Raw genomic sequence first — 21,711 nt, 5'->3', positions numbered from 1 at the left:
AAGCCACGTCCTGGATGGCCATGCAGATTTTTATGAGCATAGCATGCTGGCTCTTGTTCATTGCTGGTGCAAATGCATAGTTCATGGGTCACTGTTGAAAAACACTGTTTTGTAGTTGTGAATTTGTTCTATCAAGCAGTATTTTTGTGCTCTTTGTATCTGTTGTCATTTCCAAGGAAATGAATAGGAGACATTACTTCCTAGGGACCTGTGTACAACAGTCCTCTCTCTCCTTCCAAGTTACGTTTAGAATCATGATGCTATTTTCTAACAGTATGCTTTTTTCCCTTTCAATAAGGTAACTTTTTCTCCATGTGGGGAAATGTCTGGAAGCCTAAACAGGTGCCTTAAGAAAACTCAGCTCAAATTCCGAGTGGGCTATCTGGTAACTTCATGGATTGGATATGAGCAATAAAAGAGTACAGAAGTTTGCCCGCTGCTCCATCTAGTGCTTGTATCTTACAGGATCATGAAGTATCTTTTGCTTTAAAATGCTCATATCCTAGGAGAGGCATGAATGTGCTGAGAAGCAGCTTAGCTGGTGGGGAGCACTTCTAGTCCACTGGCTTCCTAGCTCATGAGCTGTTGGTTAGAAAGTCTTCTCTTCCACTGGTCTCACTTTTGCCTGCCAGCCCACTATAGAGAACAAGAGTTCCTAAAGGAAGACTGAACTGCCTTTGCAGAGGAGAGGGGTGATTTTCCAGGATCTCTCAGGGAATAGGTAGGACACGAGACCTATCAGTCGCTAGGGTCATGGTGATTAAAGCTCAGAGCTTCTATCAAGAATTCCGGGTTCAGTTTAATGAATTTTGTGTTAAATATGACAATCACTAAAATAGCTCATTTCTATCTGATATGTATAAAATGAGGGGATAATTAAGTTTTTTGGCCATGTAATCGAAAGGACATAATACAGAGAAGATGGACCATCACATAAGTTAAAAAGATGAGAAAAACATAGTTTCAGACAGCATCCACTCTAGTAATTTAAACAGTGGCCAGGAAGGTTTCCAAATATAAACTAAACTGTCCAAACAATCTCCAGCAGTTTTTACATTTCCCAATTAGTGCTTTTCAAGGAAGCTCCAAGTTACAATTCAGAAGATATTATGATAGAGGACCATTTCTGTGTTCAGATACAGACATTTTTTAGTGATGATAGAATTTGATAGGATGGTTATTGATGTTCCATGCCATCTGGCCCAGGCATGTTTGATTTTGCAGCATAGATGAAGTCACAGCATAACACTGTGTTACTGAGAATTTAGATCCTTTGCAGTTCCAGCCTAGGAGCGTTGTCTCTGTAACTTCAACTATTCATGTTTCCATTTCTAAGCATCCAGCGAGTGTAACAGGAAAGGTAACAACCACATGAGAGGAGAACATCAGAAGGAAATTTTTAGTTCCTCGCAGGACTTTCTACATTTTGCAGATCTGCAGCTGGTTCTCATACATTTGATTTTTAAGTACAACTCTAGTCTAAGCAGCTCTTAGAGATGCTGTTGCCAATAATCATCATTCCATATCATAGCTGGCTTTATATTTATTTACGTTCTTCCAGAATATAAATAGGGTGAAAATAATGGAAGCAGTCCTACCAACATACTGTAGTGGTTGGGCACTACGTGCTGCCACAGCGCACTGAAAACTCCCATCTGGAGCAGAAAGAAATTTCCCTGTGCTGTCTTTGTAAATCTCTTCTCTGCATTTGTTTACCTCTTTCATTGTCTTTCTCTCACTATCCTCTCTAAAACAAAAACACTTTATACAGTAAAACTGCCAGAGAAGCAAGAAAGCAAAATATCAGTGAAGTGGGAAAGCGCTGTAGACAGCAAGCATGTTCTGCTGTTCATTGATCTGTCAGGTCTCTATTTCAGAACAAATCACTGCAACAGCATAAAATCCCAGCAGAAACATTAGCAGGGTAGCTGGGAGTGAGGGCACTCAGGGGTTACACAGCTGGGAAGGGTGTTTGTGCCCTGCTCCATCCTCACCACCCCAAGATAGCCTCTATCAGCTTGTTTGGGAACACATCTCCACAGCGAGCTGCCTCGCGGTGAGAGGGGCTGGGACCCGAGCCTCTGCAGTTATCTGGAGGGAGGGCTCCATTAATATCCCTGACAAGATCTCTTTATCCCGTGCCTTCCTAATCTGCAAGACAACAGGAAAGGAGGGGGAATTCAACGAGCAAAATGGAGTCCCTGCTGGGCGTGATTGTTGCCATTTCTACTTTGTAAAAGTTGTGTCTTTGTTTTATCAAACGGTTTGGTTTTTCAAAAGGAGAAGGAGAGAAATATTTTTGTTATTCCCACTCTAGGAGGGGTTGTGCAGCAGAGGCTTCTCTGTCCGAAAGCATTCCATTTCCCACCCTCTCTCCTCCTGAGTCCAGCCCTCTGCTGTGCCCTCTGCCCCCAGACTCCCCCTCGTGCGGTGCGACCCGGGATCTTCTGCCAGTTGGGATTTCTTCAGCAGTGGCTTATGCAATCGCTAACATCTCTTCTCAGTACTCGCCGGCTCTGTGCTGGGAAGAGAAATGATGGTTTCTCTTGATGTACTGCCTGAAATCAGAAGTTACTGCTCCTCAAAGGGAAACCAGCACTTCTGACAGCACTTGAAAAGCAGCCAAGTTATTTTGAAATGTCAAATTAACGGAGGAAAACAAAGCGAGGTTGGAGGGCCCTGATTCTGACTTTTCATTTAAGATCCCTCTGTACCCCCGAGTACTACAGCCAGTAATTTAATGCGATGTTCTGTACGTGCAGGAGGTCAGATGACATTGTTTAATGGCCCTTCCCAGCATGGAAGGCTTCCTGAATTCATGCCAAAGCATCACCGCAGATAGCTGAGTTTTACCCCCACCATGTAATAACTCTGCTTGGCCTTAGCTACGTTTAAAGAGGCAGACGGCTAAAGCGCAGCTCGGGTAAAGCTTTAGGGACTGATTTGGGTTTCGTCGTTCCAGGTGGTATTGAAATGCAGACGGAGCAAATTAAGGAAGAGTGCAGCTCCACAGGGGACAGCTGTGAGCGTGCTGCGGTGCAGCGCTTGGCACCTCGGGCTGCTTACACAGCAAGATGCACACCGAGTTCAAGCACTCCTCGGTCGGAGGTTTCACTTCTTGCCATCCCCATCCTGGGAAGATGTAGAGAACTGCAGAGCAGCAGGGACGAGATGGAGACTGCCCGCGGGCTGGGGAGAAAAGAGAACTTGCTCAAACAGAAAGAACGCCGGAGGAACAGAGGAGCCAAACGAGGAAGGCAAGAGGGGGAGAGAGAGAGAGAGAGAGAGACAAAAGCTGCCCCGAGGCAGCGCCGAGCTGGGCCGCGGCGGGGCGGCAGCGAGCAGGGGCCGGCGGCCCGAGGCCGGGAGCGGGGCGCGGCGGGGAGTTGCGCGGGGCAGGGTGACACCTGCTGGGCGTGGGGGGGCGGTGAGAGCCCCGCTCCGCCGACGGCAGGGCGCGGCGTGGAGCCGGGCGCGCCCGGCTCGCTGTGCGGAGGCTGAAGGGAAGCCTCGTGGCGGCTCCTCGCGTGGAGGCTGTGGAAGCGCTGAGCTCCGCTCTCTGTGTCAGCGGCAGGGCCCGAGGGAGCCGCGTGGGGATTTAAAAGCGTCTGCGCCTGCTGAGAGCCCTGCCGTTGTCAGATGCTTGCCAGCGGTGGTTTATTCACTGGAACGGTCACAACATCCCGTTCTCTGGGTGCAGGCAGAACAGCAGGCAGCTCCTTTGCTCACAAACGTAGCTTTGTTCTCCCTGCTTTGCTACTGTTGTGCACTGGGGGATGAGTCCAACATCTGCTAAAGGCAATGGGAAGACATGGGTGCCTTTCAGTACGAGTTAGATTAGCTTTCAGGTAAATACACAACTCAGTAAGGCAAGCCTGAACTGCTTTACTGCTTTTCTTATTAGTAAAGCAAACGTTACCAGCAGAGAGATTTGAACTTTGTCTTAAAATGACACCTTCAGAAGCTCTCCTGTTCACTGCTGCTTTTCTCGGGCTGTCCTTGCCGTGTGGCTGATGTGGGAGAGCAGCGTGTCTGACGCAGCTGAGCCGTGCAGGAGCCCACAGGTGGTCGCAGTGCAGAAAGGCACCTTGCCTGCTGCTGCGCTTCTCGCTCTGTGTGTCACGAGGCCTTTTGTGCTGCAGGGAGCTAAAATCCTTATCTGGGAAATAGTGGAAGAAAGGACGCTTGGGTGGGGACAGACAACTGTTTGTCCCATCCTTCTGAAACCACAGGAAGGCTTTGGGCAACTACTAGTGCTTCGGTGTCTTTACCTTCGTTAGAAAGGAGGCTAATCAGCTCAATAGAACAGTCTGTATGGCTATGTGTGCACACAAACACACGTTTTTATTCCATGCCTGGCTAGGCAGCCTTAGCTTAAAGTATCTAAGAGAAAATTCGGTGAACAACATTCGTTAACTGTATGGTGAAAACACATTTGCAATCTCCTGCTTCCCCTGTCTGTCAGACAGTTGGATGACTTCAAGCCAGCTGACCAAAGTTCTTCTTTTTCCTAAGTTTGTTTCTCTTTTTCTTCAGTATTTTTACAGTTCTTTCCAGGCAACGCAGGGTAATTTTCAGTATTGCTTTTCTATTTGCTACTGTGTCCCATCTTTTTCTTAAAAACCAACAATATGGCCAAACCTGAAGCATTGGTCTCTTCTTGGTGAGCTTACTCACTCAGGTGGGATCCCAGCTGCCTGAGTAACGAGATGAGATCTTGTTCCTACCTTTAATGTTTCAGCGCAAGCATTGTTTATTTATTTCTTTAATTTCCAGAGAGTAATAGGGAGAACCACAATGAGACTGTACAAATAAAGGCTAAGTTTTTCTCTTTTCTATAGTACCTGGCAAAGAGAGCAGTGGTCCTGTACTGTAACTGAATTTCCTTGGCTTAGAAGGCAGAAAGGAAGAATGCATCATCAGGAGCTGGAGGTCAAGAATTAAAAAAGCCAGCATAGCAGGTGGGTGTGAGTGTGGTATGGAAGTAAGGATTAGGCATGTCTAGAGATGAACCAGAAGGGGATGGTATGGGTGGTAAGAAGCAAAGCACAAATGCAGCCATTGCTGTTACACTGGTTTTGGAAGAGCTGGGTATATTAGATGTTGCATGTGTATAGGAGGTAGGGAATGGGAGATTGCAAATTTATTGCTCTGTTATGGAAACAGTCCTATCCTTCCAATGGAGACCGATCACATTCTTCCTGACTAGATGGGTAACTCACCTGTACTTTGTATATCTCAGCCAATTAGTTGTTTTCTCCACTGCAGTTTCAGTATTAGTTCTTGCTCTGTATACACAGACGTTCCTGTGGCCTGTTGTTGCCTTAATGTCTGAAGCTTTCACATCCCTGCCTGCACAGTAAGTTAAAATTCTTTGTTCTTATGTTTAGGTCTCCACTGTGTTTTACTACTCCAAATCTTGTAGCTGTTCAGGCTTTTTTTTCTTCCTTCACTCCTCCTTTTATGCCTTTCTGTATGTTTACAATGCCTTTCCAAACTCCTGTTCTCTAGAAAAAGGGGATTCTAGAGTTAAGTGTAATAGAACCTGTTCATATGTATGTAACTCCAATGTAGAGACTGGCGGGTCACTAATTTGCCTCTTCCTTTTCTTACTTGCTTTGTTTCCTTCAACTAGTGTGTAAAAATGTGAAAGTAGAGTTTTCCAAGGTGAAATAGGTAACCACAAACATCAGCTCAGGATTAATCATCTACTTAAGCCCCGAGATAAAAAGCAGCAGAGAGGTTCCTTCTTTGCAGGATGGCTTAGATCCAGATTGTTTCATTGATACAGTTGTAAGTTATATCAGACTCAATGGTAAAGTCCTCAGTGTAATAATTTGTGGTTTCTTCTGCAGTTATTTCCTGCAGCAGTACACTTATCTCACCACGTAAAGGTGATGACTGAGGGGCATCTGTGCTTTCTTGACTTTGAAAACTTGGGCAGTCCTTTTCAGTCTGTTTACCTGTAGTTTGATGGGCCGTTGCTGGATAAAATGCAGTGTGTTGTGGTTTCCTGTTTAGTTCCTTTTCCCTAACCTAAAACAAAACAGAAAAACCCCAGTGCTCTATAAAGAGGGATGGAAGCAGGAAGAAGATTCATCAATCATATGCAGCATTTCTTTCAGTCTTCCTACCCAAATTAAATCAGAACATCACTCCAGTTAGCATCAAACTTAGCCAATTTACTCTTGTGTCCATAGAATATGCATTTTTTTATTGCAGGAAAAACTGCCTTAGAAGCTTCCCCTCCTCTGCATATTTTTAGGATAATCTTTCAGGCTTTCAGCAAAATTAAACTATTAACTTGATCTCTCAAAATCTATGAGAGGAATATAGGATCCACTTGCTGCCATTGATTGCATTTTGGTAGCAGCTTGCACACAAACTGTCTATGTTAGATCAGTGTGTAAAAAGCAGAGGGTTTCACGTGATAAAGCAAATGCTGAAGAATACACAACAGAATCAGATGACCTCTTTCCCCCCCCCCCCCCCCCCTTCAGCAGTCTTCATGTCCTTTGCTGTAAAAATCATTCACTTCCTTGTTTCCAAACCACATTTTTTCCAGCCTAGCTGGTGGTTTCTTCAGCATCTTTTCCAGGGCATCTCTCTGTAGAGACATTAAAAGATTTCAGCAGAGTCTATTTTGATATTGGAGTGACATTTTGCTGCTTGCCTTCTGCTTTTTTTTTTTTTTTTCTTTCCATGCATAGAAGTGGTGGATTCAGGTACCAAAGGAAGCCTGTAAATAGCAATGTGGTAATAACCTGAGTGTTCACTTGCTCAGGAGTGCTGTTGCAATAAGACTTCCCATTTTCTGGCAAGAGATGAGTCTGTGAAGATTCTAATGTTGCTTTGTACCCAGTTGATGTGGGAATTCAGTAGAGAAAAGGAGTCTGCTTTACTACTGCTGAAGAAATTTAAGGATTGTTTTGTTAAAGCTTCATAATCACATTACTGCTGGCCTCTGCTGCATGCAAATGAGCAACCCAGTCCTAGATCTCTATTCCTGGAAAGATGCAGTGATTATCTAAGCAGCCAGGAGGATGAAGTCTACTATAAGCAGCTTTAACAGTGTTGGAGTCAAACCAGGGACCTCTGGTTGCTGAAATACACACTGTCCTGTTTATAAATCTCCTGGGATATCTGCTTGCCATACTTTTACAGCCTTAAATAATTCTATAAGTCAGACCTCACTGCCAGAAGCGTTAAGTGCTGCAAATAGTATAGAGGGTGACTCATTTAGTGAAATGAAGGTGGAGCATGAATCAGTAGGAAGAAAACTAATATTCGGAGGGGATGTTCTGAATGCAGGTGACATACAAAAAATCTGCACAATGTTCAATTGTTGTAAAAATGAAACAAAAAGAACTGTTTTTTTTCCAAAAGGGGAAAAAAAAAAAACCAAAAAAAAAACCCTCTTCTTTCTAATGATAAAGGGCTTTCTAACAGAAGCCTAATGTGAGAAGGTATTGCATGCTGAGATTGTCCTTCTTCACCAAAGATAAACTAACTGTGGATTATATTGGAAGAGGTAAATTGAATTCTTCCCTATGCATCTGAACTGAATGAGGTGCTCAGCAACAATGTAGCTTTCCAGGTAGTTCTCTGATTATGTAAGCTGAGAAAATAATTTATCTTTGATTTAAACAGCTGTGAGAGATCTGGAGTTCTCATAGGTTCAAGGAATCGTAGAATCAGAATGACTTGGGTTGGAGGGGACCTCAAGGATCATCGAGCTCCAACACCCCTGCCTGTGGTAGGGCTGCCAACCTCCATATCTAATGCTAGACCAGGCTGTCCAGGGCCCCATCCAACCTGGCCTTGAACACCTCCAGGGATGGGGCATCCACAACCCCTCTAGGCAGCTGTTCCAGCACCTCTCCACTCTCTTGGTAAAGAACTTCCCCCTGCTATCCAACCTAAATCTTCCCTCCCTCAACTTAAAACCATTTCCCTTTGTTCTGCCATTATCTGCTCTTGTGAAGAGTTGATTCCCCTCCTGTTTGTAGGCTCCCTTTAGGTACCAAAAGGCTGCAATGAAGTCACCCTGCAGCCTTCTCCAGGCTGAACAAGCCCAGCTCCCTCAGCCTGTTTCCAGAGGGGAGGTGTTCAATCACCTTTGTGACTCTTCTCTGGACCCTCTCCAGCAGCTCTCTGTCTTACTTGTACTGGGGGCCCCAGACCTGGACACAGCACTCCAGATGGGGCCTCACAAGGGCAGAATAGAGAGGGACAATCACCTCCCTGTCCCTGCTGGCAACCCCTCTTCTGATGGAGCTCAGGATACCATTTGCTTTTCGAGCTGCAAGAGCACACTGCTGGCTCGTTCAGTTTTTCATCCACCAGGATTCCCAGGTCCTTCTCCGCAGTGCTGCTCTCAAGGGTTGCTCTTCCCAGCCTGTATTCCTGGGATTTCTCCGGCCCAAGTGCAAAACCTTGCACTTTGTCCTCCTTGCTCCCTTTCTTATAACTGGTAGTGACATGACCCTTTTTCCAGTCACCTGGGACCTCACCTGACAGCCAAGACTTTTCAAATATGATGGAGGGTGGCTTGGCAACCACCTCATTCAGCTCCTTCGAAACCCTGGGAACCCACAGTGAAAGCTAACTGCAGTGGAAAAGCTAAGATAATTACCTATGCATATGTTCTGTAAATGGGAACTCATAAGTAGATCAAATTCCCATAGACAGCTCCATTTGAGACAATATATTTGAGTACTGCTGGTTACTCTCTAGCTCACACATCAGAGTGTTTCTAAAGGTAGACTTGGAAAAAAGGTACCTGATTGATTATGTGCTACAACTAGTTACTAATGAACTAAAGAAAAGCTTAATGGAACTTGGCAGTGGTGAGGATGAAAATCTGTCACATTGGACTTCAGCTAAAATATTTTCAAGCGCTGGAAGAAAAATTGTAGTTTTTAAAAAAACAAAAAAGCCTAAATGCCAAAATACGATCGCACAAAGAAACCTTGATATCTGCAATTTAGGTAGAAGTCCTGGCTCTGCTGAAATTTTTGGTAACAGCCACCATTAAAGTTACAGAGAGTAGTTTATCTCATTGTGTGAGCAGCTCTTCCTGGCTCTGTTAGACTAGCCCCCCAAAACATTGCTCTCAGAAGTACTTACCCTTTAGAGCAGTAATGCTTAGAAACAAGCATCTTAGCCTTCACTGCTCAGAATTCACTTGGTTCAGGATAAAGTGAAGGACAAGTCAGAAGACTGAAGGCTTCAGTGCAGTGGTTTCAGAGTTTTGGCAATGGTAGGAAATCCTGAGAAGATGCGTAATGCTACCACAGCTTAAGGGATGCAGATACTTACATGGAGTAGAGTTACATCCTTTGTGGGAGGAAAGCTCCCACAAGGATATCTCAGTCTGCAATATTATTGTAAAAGTAAACCCCAAACCTGATTGAACTAATCTTTCATAATGCTGTGAAGTCTGAGCTCTTTTCTTCGTTGAACCTAGTGCTGGACTGAAATTCACTACAAAGCCATTTGTCCTTATGTTTGGTCAATTCCAAAATTTCAGCTGTGAATTTACCTGTGTGTTAATGCTCAAAATCCAGCACCACGTGTTGTAATTTGGAATGTGTTAGGGTAATAACCCTTTTCTACTGTCTGTATTCAATGCATTTAATCCCTCTGTTCATCGATAATCTTCTGGATTTTTAGCTCTAAAGTAATAAATTATTCTTACAGGAGGCAGCACAGGCCAATTTCTCAATGGCTACTAAGGAAGAGCTAACAGCTAGTGGCAGATCTGTTTTCAGTTGTAGATCACCCAGCAGTGGGCCCAGCTCAAATGTGAAATATCACTTGGAAAATCTGCCTTTTTTGGTGAAAAGTTCAAGGCTCGCTTTTTTAAAAGCTATGTTGATATATACATTAAGTAATTATTTAATATTTGAGGGGAAAAAAAGACCAACAACATAGGACTTTCCTTCTGTAAGGAGGTGGTATACAGAAATTCCCTAAGGAGGAGTAGCTCAGACTGAGCTTCTGTCAGTAAAAGAGTACGTGTAATTTAATAGCAGACAGCTTTTTAATACAGGAGGGAAAAAAAGAACTGACGCTCACCTGTTTTATGAAGGGGAAAAATACAAAAGCCTGCCTGCAAGGGTGTTAACTAAATCTAGCCACAGAGGGAATATTCCTCTCAGATACTCCAAAAAATAAAAAATAAATGTCTGAGGGAAGTAAGTAAAGGCTACGGAGAAGCTGCACTCAGATATTTTTCAGTCCCTATTTCCAAAATGCTCAGAGTAGGAAGCACATTGTGCTGCACCACTAGCCAGACCATTATGTGAGGCTTGTTCAGTGCTTTTTATGAAAGCTTCCACGTTACCTTAATGTAAGTGGTCAGGGTTAGAGATGAGTAAATGGCATGCCTCAAACTTCAAAGCTACTCAGAATCATCCTTGGTCTGAGCTTGAATTGTTCGTGTCCAGTCAGTCCAAGGATTGTGCTTTGGATACAGCCACAAATGGCATTAAACTTCTTACAATCTCCTTATGGATTTTCTCCCTCCTACCATCTGTACTTGAAGCCCTATCTGTAAAAAGTAACTGATTCCTAGCACAATGCTTAACAACAAAGAATGAGCTTGAGTTCAGAAGCCAAAATAAGCCTCAGGTTATTATTCAGAATGAAAAGAAAATGGACACTTGTTTCTTAATCCAATACTTGTTCTATAAAATTATTTTAAAAAATCAAGACAACAACATAACCAGATAAAAAAAGCTCACAACATTTTCTAATGGTTTTTCAGTCTGAGATCAAATGCAAATGTAATTATTAGTAATTATTAGTGATGTTTCTCGTAGTTTTGTGGACTTGAGAAACAAGTTTGTGGCACGTATTCTCCAGTGAGTTTTTCAAAGAACTGGTCTCTTAATACTGCCCCTTTCTCTTCTGTACCCATGTTTACAGCTTCTAGGCTTGTTTCACAACTGAATGAATACTACTGCCAGCTTCAATTTTATTAGCATCCTCATTATACGGTTTTATGTTCAACATCTTGCCGCTAAAATCGTAGAGGAGGTTTGTCTGGATGCTGTGCATATAGAGAAATTGACTCTCGTGGAGCTCACAAAAGAGTCAAAACTCCATAGCAGAGATCTTGTGTCATGTAATGATGCTCACCTTGTTTTCATGTGCTTCTCCAGTCCTGGCGGTAGTACTTTGGCTCCTGATTATTCCCTGCATCCTCAGCTCCTCAAGAATGTCTGATGATTTTTGTCTCTCTGTTTCTTCTAAGGGCCATGATTTGCTGACGAACCCACTGGTGAATAGTGCATCTTGAAAAGATGAAAACATCAGAACTTACTGCTTGCAGAGCACTTAAATCGTGAATCATTTGAACGCCATCTTCAAGGTGAGCTTTTAATTGAAGAGATTGCATTCTGATAACATACTGTAGAGAAGGCCTGCTTGAGGCTCTCTTCACGACTTAAATGCTGAGTAAGCTTTCAAATGGCTGGAAAACAAGTTCAATTTCCCAGTATGGCCAGTTATACCCAGAGGGCCAAATGCATGGAAGCAGGTGCTGAATGTTTGTGAAGACAATATGTTCCCAAACAGAGGCTGTGAACAGGTTTTACAATTCAAGTTCTTAAGCACTGTGTGAGCTGGTGAGAGAGGACCCATTAATAGGCTTGTATTATCCCATCCTACACTGGCTGTCTTGTAAAAATCACTGTACTCTTCTGTTAGATGAATGCAAATTTTCATATGCTTTCATGGCTTATGATTTTTGTTGTGCCACTACATTTGAGCATTATCACATGCATTCCAACACTTAATCATATATTTATAAACAACAGTTAAGAATAAATCCAAATTATTTTGATAACCCTTCTGAGGGGCTGTTTAGTTTCCACTTATTAGACATGAATAAGCAATGAGTTTGCCAAGGCCTATCAGGTATTTCAACCCTCAGCTGACAGTTATCCCATCTGCCCAGTTTCTACTGGCAGAAAATAGAGCTTTTGTATGAAGAATACTTGGACCAAGTCAAAATCACAGTTATTTGATATCTGCCCATCTTTTTAAGCAAAGTGGCTATGGCAGTGTTGGCTTTTCTTTAATTTCTGGTTGTAAAACACAAATACAAAACATCTACCATCTTGTATAAGTTGACTCCCTCTCTCTCCTAAAATAACTGAATCAGTCACCCAAAAGGCACTGGGGCTCAGATGTCAGTCAGTGCACATAAACAGTCAGAAGGCTGTATATGCTAAAACATCCTTTGGCAAATAAATAAAAGCATGATAAATGGGCAACACTGATTAGCAATGTCAATTTGTATGGGTTTCACTAATACATTCATTCAAGAGAAGAAAAAAAAAGCTACAGTATCTCTTTTTTGTTTCTTGAAACAGAAGCTTGAAGGATGATTTCAAGAATTCTGTTTAGAAATTTCCTGTGAAGTTATCTTTTTAGCAAGGACAAAGGAAAGGAACTCAGCATTAAATGAAATGCTTTATTTCGGAGCAAGCAAATCAATTTGAAATGAAATCCTTTCATCACATCCTTCTGTGGCGTTGGGAGTTAAGTCCTCTTTAATGAATAGCAAACATCAGTAATTACTCCTTTTGTGTTCAATTTGGAATATTTTATTGTAGCCCTTCTTTATAAGAAAGAGTAAATAGCCACTTTAGATCTTCTGTTCAGTGTTGTGTGAAATATAAGCTGTTCATAGCACTTGAAAAGTAAACTATAAAACTAGGGGGTTTGTATTCACCAAAGACAGTACTGCTTTTCTATCAGCAAATCTTACATCAGTATTCCTAAGACTACATGAGAGTTTCAACTTAAATGTTGCCTTGAACTTAAGACATTTAGAAAAAGTTCTTGGCAGATCTCTGCTTCGTGCTGTGATAACTTTGGGCAGTTCTATTGTTTTCTTTGTATGATAACTTTTTGCTGCAATCTTAAGTAATAACGTGGCATTTACTCGCTGTCTACACCTGATGCTAGTTAAGAGAATAGTGTTTGCCATTCTGTTTGGGGGGAGGGGGGAAGAAAAAAGAAGAAGGAAAGCTTGACTTGATAGCATCAGGCTGAGAGCACTAGCGTGGGCAACGTATGTTCCCAGTGTGCCGTGCCATAATCCCTGTTAGCGAGTGCTGCCTCTGGAGACAACAAGGCTGAGTATGTTCTCCTGGTCTGTTCCCAGAGTCTGCCAAGAAAAGTATATACCCTTCTGCCTGTTCTGGTAGCGAGAGCTGAGTCATGCTGCAGAACATAACGAGTGGTTAGGAAATACTTTCCACTACTATTGCAAGGCTTCAAACCAGTGTGAAGAGCTCAGTCCTTGCGGTGTCATGGCAAGAACATTGCTGTGAATTGAAGAGGGCTGGCAATAGGCTCAAGATGGTTCATTTCTAGGTCTCTCTCTATGGAGCTGATATGACCTTCAACTGCTATTCACCTGTGCTTTGTGCGTTGCTTCTTTTTTCAGAAGGTGTAAATCTTTCTGTTGATTTCTCAGGAAAGCCTCCCTCGCTGGCTTCAACTTCAAGTTTGCTTCCATTCTCTGAAGTGCCCCCTGTCCAAGCTGCCCCCTCCTGTGTGGTGGCGGCCTGTGTTCTGTCAGCACTGTCACTTGTAGTCTGCAAGAAAATGAAGAAACGAATGAGAGAAGTCCTTGAGGACTCTTAAATGTGTAAGGAGAAAGCAGTCTCTAGAATAGTCCCATAGGCTTGACATGTTCAGAGTAAAGTGGAATATAGTGACATTCCTGATACTTATCTGTGTTTTGTCACAGGTTGATTGATGTTCGTGGTGATGAAAGGTCTCATATAATTTCAGAAAGGAAGGAATGACCAATGTAGGAGTAGAGACTGGATATATTCTTGTGACTGAGTTTGGGCTTCAGCCAATTCAACTGTGCAGTCCTCACAAAACGGCTACGCACATGTATCGTGTAATATTTGGATATATACAGAGTTCTCTGCCTCAAAATATTTTTTTGAGGCAATATCCACCCTGCTGATGTGCTGCAAAATGATGCAGACTGTGAAAGGCAGATTTTCAGCTGCTGTAAAATCAGGTCATGCATGTGGCCAAATGGTGAGTCTGATTCCCCTCTGGTTTAAGACTTATATGAAGCTAAGAGTTAATGCTGTTCGTAAAGAGCTCCCTGACAGCCTCTGAGATACAGCAAAACTGCTTCTCTGTATACATATATCCTTGTACACTCCCATGCTAAGACATCTCATAACATACTCTGTACAGAGACTGTTTGGAAGAAATAGCTACCTGGCTTTTGGCTTCATAGTTGTTCTGTAGCTCCTCAGAAGACAGCTGTGCTGCAGCAACCCTGTTAGATGTATTGCAGCCCATGATGAAATGGGGACCATCTGCTTTTCCCTGTTGCAAGTCCAAGCAGTAGGAATGCCCTCATCTCATCATTGGGAGTTTGGTTATTCATGATCACCATGGCATCAAACTGTTGCCCAGGCCTGTTGCTACAATAAATAGCACCACAGAAGGCTTTCATGTTGTGTCCTGGCGTGCAGACCTCATTGTCTTTGACCAGGCTCCCTCATCTGAAGCTGAGAGGGAATGTGCTGCTTCTCGGCTAGCTGGAGATTTTGATCTGCTGGTCATTGAGGGTCAGTGAACCTCCTGAGAGAACTGAACTGAAGACACTTGAGTGTCTCCAGCTTCTTCTTCTTCTTCTTTTTCTTTAGGAATAACATACTGTTGGGTAAAGTAAAATACGCATTATCAGTCTCTGGTCAGATTTCTTAAGTATTCCTCATCTCCATTAGAAATTGGGAAAAAAATAACTCCCAATTCTAGCATTCCAAACAGCTTGGCAAATGTTTAAATGAGAGGAGATGTAGTCAGGAAACAGGCTGGCTGTGGTTAAGGAAAATGTTTTAAATGTCTTCTGAAATCGCTGTATAATTTCTTGATTACTGTTTGCATCTGCTCACATCCTTTGAGATAGATGCTTGTAGGAGATGGAGGGGGGAAAAACCCAACACCACAGTTTATGCTTCCAAGAAGATTTTGTAAAAAGCTGTCAGAGAAATATGAACAGAGTGCTGCCAGTAGAAGATCATAACTGATCGTGTCTCGGGTTACTTTAGCTGAGATCAACAAGTATTGAAGTTGAAAGAAATAATTATTTTTACAAATAATGAAAGAAGCAGGCATTTTGCATAAAATCAAAGTATTCAAAATATCTTATGCCAGTGAGATGGTATTTATGTGGTGTACTGAGATCCTGGTAACAAATCAGTGTCAGCTTGTGACCTTACTCTGGTTCATACTGGAAAACCAACTGTAAAACTTGCCATTTTTTTCCACGTATGTGAAACTGAGATATTTACATGACAAATGAGTCCTTCAAGTGGTAAGGTTGATGAGCTTTCAGAATCAAACCAACCCCAGCACTGAGAGAACGACTCCAGCCTGGGAGATCATTCTGGAGGCATGGCTGCAGGCAGCCCTCTGTGTTTCTCTTGTCTGCAGTCCAAACCAGTCAGCTGGGGTGGCTGGAAAGCCACAAACTCTTTTACGTGGCAATGAGCCTGAAGTAATCTTCTCTGCCTCGGCATGCCTTATTCTATTGAGCAAAGCACTGCACTAAGGTTATTATATGGTTTCCAGGACGTAGCTAACATCTCTCTGTGTATGACTGCTCATACCTACCTGTGCTGGCATCCTAGAGCTGCCAGAAAGAATCAAATGTGATTATCCTGTCTCTTAAGAAATAAGTCTGTAGAATTTTTCTTCTTTTTCTCCCTTTTATGCATGATCAAAGGAGAACTGTTTCTGATGTCTACTTTGAACTCAAGTCAACCTTTTGGTGCGCCAATACATTGTTGTTGCTTTTCTGTTGTTCCTTTCCACTAGCAGAGGTTTGCAGGTTGTGTGTGGTAATGCTGAAATATAATTGCTACCCAGCGTGTGTCAGGACGTGATGTACAGGCTGAATTTCTTGTTTGAATTTCTGATTAAACACTTGCAGGGATGGTGCAATTCTAAAACTTGTTTGTAAGTAAACAGTAGGTGATATTTTAGTCATTTCAGAAAGGTGATTATTCTTTGCTCCTTCAAATGCAAGTAATAAAATAGAAACTGAAATTCAGTTTCTAAAGTAAGGAAATTGATTAAGTGTAAGATTGTAGGTTGTAGCATAACTGGAAACAAGGTAAGCTTTATGATTCATATTTTACAAATTAATTCTTGGTACATAAAAAGAAAAATAAGTGACCATTTGTAGAAATAGAATATGCAGGATATAACAAATGGCATGAGAATTGCACTCATTTATTTTGTTGAAATGAAAAGAACCTTCTCAGATCTTTACAGTTTGTACACCTAAAGCCTGAGCCTTGGTATCTCATGCATGTGATTAAATTGCCGTGCTGGCCATTGTTTTCAAGCAATAGGAGCTGCAAACTTTCAAGATCAGACTGCTTTCAAATCAACACAGACTGAAAATGATGGAAAATCTTCCCCTTGTTTTAGTAGCTTTTCATGGATTTGTAAAATGGAGAAGAAGCAAATTTTAGTACCATCAATGTGCTAGGATGCATGGTGTTGTTTGAAAGAGGGCAGTTCTTCATAAATATAAATACAGGATATTTCCCTTTAAGAAAACCCAAGGAATACAGCATATGTGAACCACAACATTAAAACTGGAAAGAGAGAGGAGCTGTGAAAAAGCCAGTAATGGTGGGAAGGGGAAATGTGCTGGCCTCAATGTCTTGTCTTGTGAGAATGCAAACCAAAACCAGTCACACGGATGTGCATGTTGGGGAAAAATGACAATGAAATCAGAAACAGCTGTCTCCATAATTGCTTGTGTTACATGGAGGAAATTGAAATGCATGTATATTTTAAAATGAGAAGAGTTGTTTTCAGAACTCAAATCTGAAGTTGTTAGGTGATTTGCAGGATTGTTTTGAAAACTGAATGGGAACAAGGGCATCTCAGTGTCTGCAACCTTATCAGCTGTCTCCCCTGTAAGCTCCTCATTTAGTGAGCTACTGCAGAGAAGTGAGAACAGGACCATTCGTGGAATGGCTTTCCTGATACAGAACAGCATTTTGTTGGTCTGGGTAAGTAGAAGATTCTCATGTAATACCACCAGCCTGATATGTCTGCAGATGAAAAAAAAACCCACTCTCCTAATGTTCTGAGGCTGGTTCAGGTGATTGAAAAAACTTATGAAATTTTTAGTCTGACAACATTCCTATTGAGTTTGAACAATAGAAAACTACAGGACTGAGAGAGACAGAAGACAGAAAACAAGCTGAGTTATACAGTGAGCAGAAGGAGGGGATAGGGACAGAAATCAGAGGTTGAGCAAGAAGATATGGGCCTTACTGTGAGAGGTGACCAGATGGATGCTGGATGCAGACCAAAACTAAGAAATCTTGTAACAGAAATCAAAGCCTCTGAAGACCAGAGGCTGCATTTCAAAGGTTGTTGCTTAGTTGAATCTCAGTAGACTTTAATAGCCATGCACTGTATAATGTTTCTTTCCCCACTGTTTCTTCTATTTCTGTCTTATGTGGTTGGAAGTGGATAAATTTGTCAGGGCTTTCACCTTAAGGGTAACCCCGACCACAGGACAGATGAAGACCAGCTCTGCCTGAAATCCAGAATTTCCATGCCATGGGCATGCTACACTTTCATCATGTATACACAGTGAGTTTGACTCCTGCTGAGAAATTTTCACCCTGCTGCCTCCACAGAGCATCTGCTATGGAGACCAGGTTAGTCTGAGTTTCACAGGAATGACAGAAGGCACTTGAGACAAACATAGGCCTCCTCTCTAATTTTGACCTAGAGCAATGGGGCACAAGAGTTTTTCAAAGAGTAGCAGCACAGAAAAAGTGGTGGTGAGTGGGAGAGTTTCAGCCCAAACGAATCAGCTGTTTTCAGTACATGGAAAATAAGTTTACATTTTTGGGCTGAAGCATTTGCCCAAGAGGGCATTGCCTCACTGAAGGTTTACTTCAGCTCTACAAGCTGTCTAGGCTGTCTGGGAGATGCCTAGAGGCTGACCTTCCCTTCCCAGAAGGGTTAAACACCTCGCAGGGCTGAGCTTTCATGTGAACCCAAACTGTGGTATGAGCCTTAATATTTGGAAAAGCTAGGAATAGGAAGATGACTAGAAGGAGAGGAGCTGACTGAATGGCTGTAGTCAATAGATTGCTGGTTGTATACAGCTAAACCAGCTCCATGGCTGACTTTCCTGTGTGTGTTGTATTTCAGTATTGTGTGTGATCCAAGTAGCATACGTAATCTCTCCATGGTGACTGCAAACTGGCATTTGTTTCTATTTAAGGAGAGAGAGAGGTTTGGGTTTTCTGCCAGAATTCCCACTCAGGTAATTACGCTTCTGCCTGCAGAATTTCCCTCTAGCTTCAATTGTAGTAGTCGTTCTTCACTCCCACTCCCAAAAAGCACCAGCACAGACCTGCTGATGCATTTCAGGAGCGTGGCATTGGTTGCTGCGCTGACACAAGGGAAGTGACCCTGCCATGCATTGCTTCTACTTGATTTGTTCCTAGTCAAGATTGCTGCATCTAGTCACTCTGCTCTGCAGTTCTCCTCTCTCTATGCCTGACTTCAGCATAACAAGTTGGTCTTGCTGGTGATACTGCTAGATGATAGTGAGACAGCCAGCTGGAAGCCAATGAAAAGATGATTAAGAGCCAAGAAAAAAACATATGGAGAGAGCGGGATTTCTTTTCACAGAGTTTTAAGTAAAAGTGTTTGTCTTTGGATCCCACTAGCAGTTTTTTCCCTTCTTTCCATCAATTTTATGGATGGCAAGTAGTTACAGTTGATTAACAAATTCTACCAGATCTCTTCAGCTAGAACAAATGTTGTATACAGGAGAGAACTCTGTCAATATTAAAAATCAGCTGGCCAGCCTTTTGATGAAAATAAATATTTAATGGCCAATAGGCTGATGTTAACTACAATGCTACGTGTGTTACCAACATTCTATAAATAATAGTTTTGCAAAATATGATCTACTGAATGAAAGGTCTTTTGTCTCAAATTTAGATGATGTGGTGATTTTTCTGAACTTAGGACAGCAGAGCAAATAGAGTACAGCACAGTCTGGAAAGCAGTTCTGCAGATTCTTCACTCTCTTTGAAGTCAAAGAAAATACAGGCCTTGTTCACTCAGTCCTGTGCAGAGATTTAACGTGGACGATGTCCAACATTAATAAAACATTAATAAGCTAATACTCAGCAAATATAGCATAGTAAACAAAAACCAAGGCAATTGAAACAAATTATCGATTCATGGAATTTAGTCTTTCTCTTGACAGAATGTTCACATGCAGATTGTGTTGCTATTGAATACATTTCTTATTCAGATTTACTAAATGAATGTTATGGTGAGAGTGTGGGTTTTAAAAAAAAAAAATTGTATAGTTCACATCCTCAGGAATCAAGCTGTTTCACATATGTTATTGTTTCAGTTTCCCTAACTGACTAAATTCTGTTCAACTAAATAGCACCAAATCCCCACTTGAATCTCTATGAGGAGCAGGGGTGCTCACATTCTCTTTTTGGGGCTGCAGTTTTCTCACAAACATGTGGCAGTTCAAGAAAAGGCTCCTAAGTAGGAAGTGAGAGTTTGGGACCAAACTTAGTGTCTTTCTTTTCAGTAAGAACAACTAAATTCTGCCACTTGCTGTTCCTAGAAAATTCATTCAGGTACTGTGCTCCTTATTAATTGGGAGTGCTCATTTTTCTCTTACTGCAGTGTTCAGACGTGGCTTTTGCGTAGTGCAGCTTTGAATGAGAATTCAGGCTGGCCTTCAGTGGCTTTAATTGTAATGTGGTGAAATGAGGTGTGTGTGTGGGGATGGGGGGCACTGGTATCTGTCTGTTAGGCTGCCCTGGCTGCTTGAGGGACAGAACTCCATGATTTTCACAACTTCTGTGTTGCGTCCTGCTTCTGCATCCAGTTCTGTGCAGAATGTAGTTGGCCTGGACCAGGAAGACATAAGAGCTCTTTCTTTCTCTGTCCAGCTGGAAAAGCTTCATAACGTTGAAAGATGACACTTATCTGAAATGTGTTGTTTGCCTGCATCTCTTTTATGTTCTTTCTCTCTCCCCCCAAAAATAACATCAAACTGTTTGTGCTCCTCTTTTAAACTTGGAGTGCTACTCATGTCCCCATCTCAGATGCTTCTGCTGTCAGCCAAGTGCAGCAGCCTTTTCCATCCTTACTGAGACTGCTGATGTAAGTGTATCTGTTGGTCTCAATAGGATCTGTGTTGTCAATCTAATGGGAATTGGTGGATTTTCTGGTCTTCTGAAGAATTATTGTTTGTACCCTTGAAGATTTCTCGCAGATGGTATGAAAGAGTCCTGTGCCCTTCATTAACAGTTATATTTGATCTTCTTGCAAGGAGTGTTTTTGTAGTAAATGTCAGTGGCAGAAGGCAGCCTCTCTATCAGATGGGTTGGGAATAGACCAGAGGTCTCGCTTTGATTTGCTGGGCTGAGATTGCCTGCTCTTTAGGCTTAATACTTGATGCCAGATTTTTTTTTTTACTCTTTCTGTCTGATTTGGTGGTGATAGGCTGAAACATATAAAGCCTATGACGCTAATGATGAAGCCTTTCAAGATGCAGTAGAAATTGCCAGGGGTTCTTCTTCCAGGTTTCTGGGTTAAGTCCAAATGTGCTTTGCCAAGGGAACACAGGAGCCTAGAATTGCATACCATTGTACTGGATTCAATGAAAGGCCTCTGTCAGAATGAGGGAACTTCTGCATGGTAGGAAGGGTGAGCATAAATCAATATCTCCTGGCAATGTCTCTCCATCCCTTGGAACAAGCTGTGTGCGGTGATGTGCTAATGGGTGGGAAAGCATAGATGTACACAGTCCCACCTTGAGCTTCTGCGCATCGCTGGGTAACACTGCAGTTTGGGAAATTTATCCCACAGGGGGTGAAGGAGACCCAAGACTCCAGATCCCATGCACTTGTAATTGTTGGAGCAGATAGGGAATGTTCTGGTCATTAGCCTCACCATGAGAAGTGCAGCTAGAGCACTTTTCTGTGGGACAGGATGGCTCTGTTCCTGGAAGATGGCTGTCCAGAGACAGCCCCAGCTGGCTCCAGAGCAACCTCGGGGGTGGGCAGCCTTCCAGTCCAAGTAGCCAGCAGCCTCACTTGTTCCTGCCTGATTCTGGGCTTTGTGGAAGGGCTTGGGAGAATGCTGTTGTCTGGAATCTAGGTGCCTAGCAGAAGTGCACGGAAACTCTGCCTGACATCCCTGCAGCTTTCCCTTGTAAGAGATAAGAGAGTTCTGTGATGTTAATTAGACTCCAGATTTGAACTTTTCTCATGAGTATTTGAATCTGGCATTCTCCTTTCAGCTCAACTGCATTTAGAGCTGCTACATGTTGGACTTGGGATGTTCCTGAAATGAGAAATGAGGCATATAATATAGATGTTTTCCAGGGACCGCCTAGTCAGAATCTATTTCAGCTCTTTGCCCTATGGATTAAACTCAGAGCATTCACATAATGCTTAGATTTTATTTCTTTTTAAACAGTTTGCTGAGGTGAAATCTGTGCTGTTAATTAGAGCTCTGCTGTTGTTTGCAGAACGCAGGCCATGCTGAGCAAAGCTTTTCAGGCTCAGTTTTCCTGAACTGGAACAAGCAAAGCACAAAGCGTTGGCCTCACGTTCCCTTGGCAGGCAG

General features: G+C 42.5%; 2 protein-coding genes across 18 annotated transcripts in view; one reads left to right on the top strand and one right to left on the bottom strand.

Annotated features, from left to right (window-relative positions):
* LOC116226471 (uncharacterized) overlaps window positions 1-21,711 on the top strand; it is a 249,168-nt gene that overhangs the window by 132,380 nt on the left and 95,077 nt on the right. For 7 of the 13 annotated variants that reach the window (XM_090136913.1, XM_090136917.1, XM_090136911.1 and 4 more), the window contains one exon: window positions 11,261-11,377. The gene's annotated coding sequence lies outside the window, so the exon portion shown is untranslated. Of the gene's footprint in view, window positions 1-2,714; window positions 3,258-3,765; window positions 3,849-4,841; window positions 4,962-11,260; window positions 11,378-21,711 lie in introns of those variants that run through there. The other 6 variants (XR_016464969.1, XR_016464968.1, XM_090136919.1 and 3 more) reach the window with 2 other exon arrangements.
* On the bottom strand, window positions 3,674-14,569 carry STMND1 (stathmin domain containing 1). 5 transcript variants are annotated; one of them, XM_090136904.1, is made up of 6 exons: window positions 14,266-14,569; window positions 13,436-13,616; window positions 11,146-11,300; window positions 5,964-6,036; window positions 3,920-4,159; window positions 3,674-3,789 (listed from the first exon to the last, which is right to left on the bottom strand). In XM_090136904.1, the coding sequence occupies exons 1-6, from the start codon at window positions 14,347-14,349 to the stop codon at window positions 3,674-3,676; spliced, it is 849 nt and encodes a 282-aa protein (XP_089993030.1). In that variant the 5' UTR covers window positions 14,350-14,569. The 5 variants fall into 5 exon arrangements, with proteins under 5 accessions (XP_089993030.1, XP_089993031.1, XP_031445249.2 ...); XM_090136905.1 differs by lacking the exons at window positions 3,674-3,789; window positions 3,920-4,159 and adding an exon at window positions 4,970-5,507 and having other exon boundaries at window positions 14,266-14,561; XM_031589389.2 differs by lacking the exons at window positions 3,674-3,789; window positions 3,920-4,159 and having other exon boundaries at window positions 5,748-6,036; window positions 14,266-14,561.

This window comes from Phasianus colchicus, chromosome 3 (assembly GCF_987193195.1).
Source record: "Phasianus colchicus chromosome 3, bPhaCol1.hap1.1, whole genome shotgun sequence".
NCBI lineage: Eukaryota > Metazoa > Chordata > Aves > Galliformes > Phasianidae > Phasianus > Phasianus colchicus.
The sequence above is the reverse complement of the archived record's forward strand: the minus strand, read 5'-3'. Positions and strand labels throughout refer to the sequence as shown.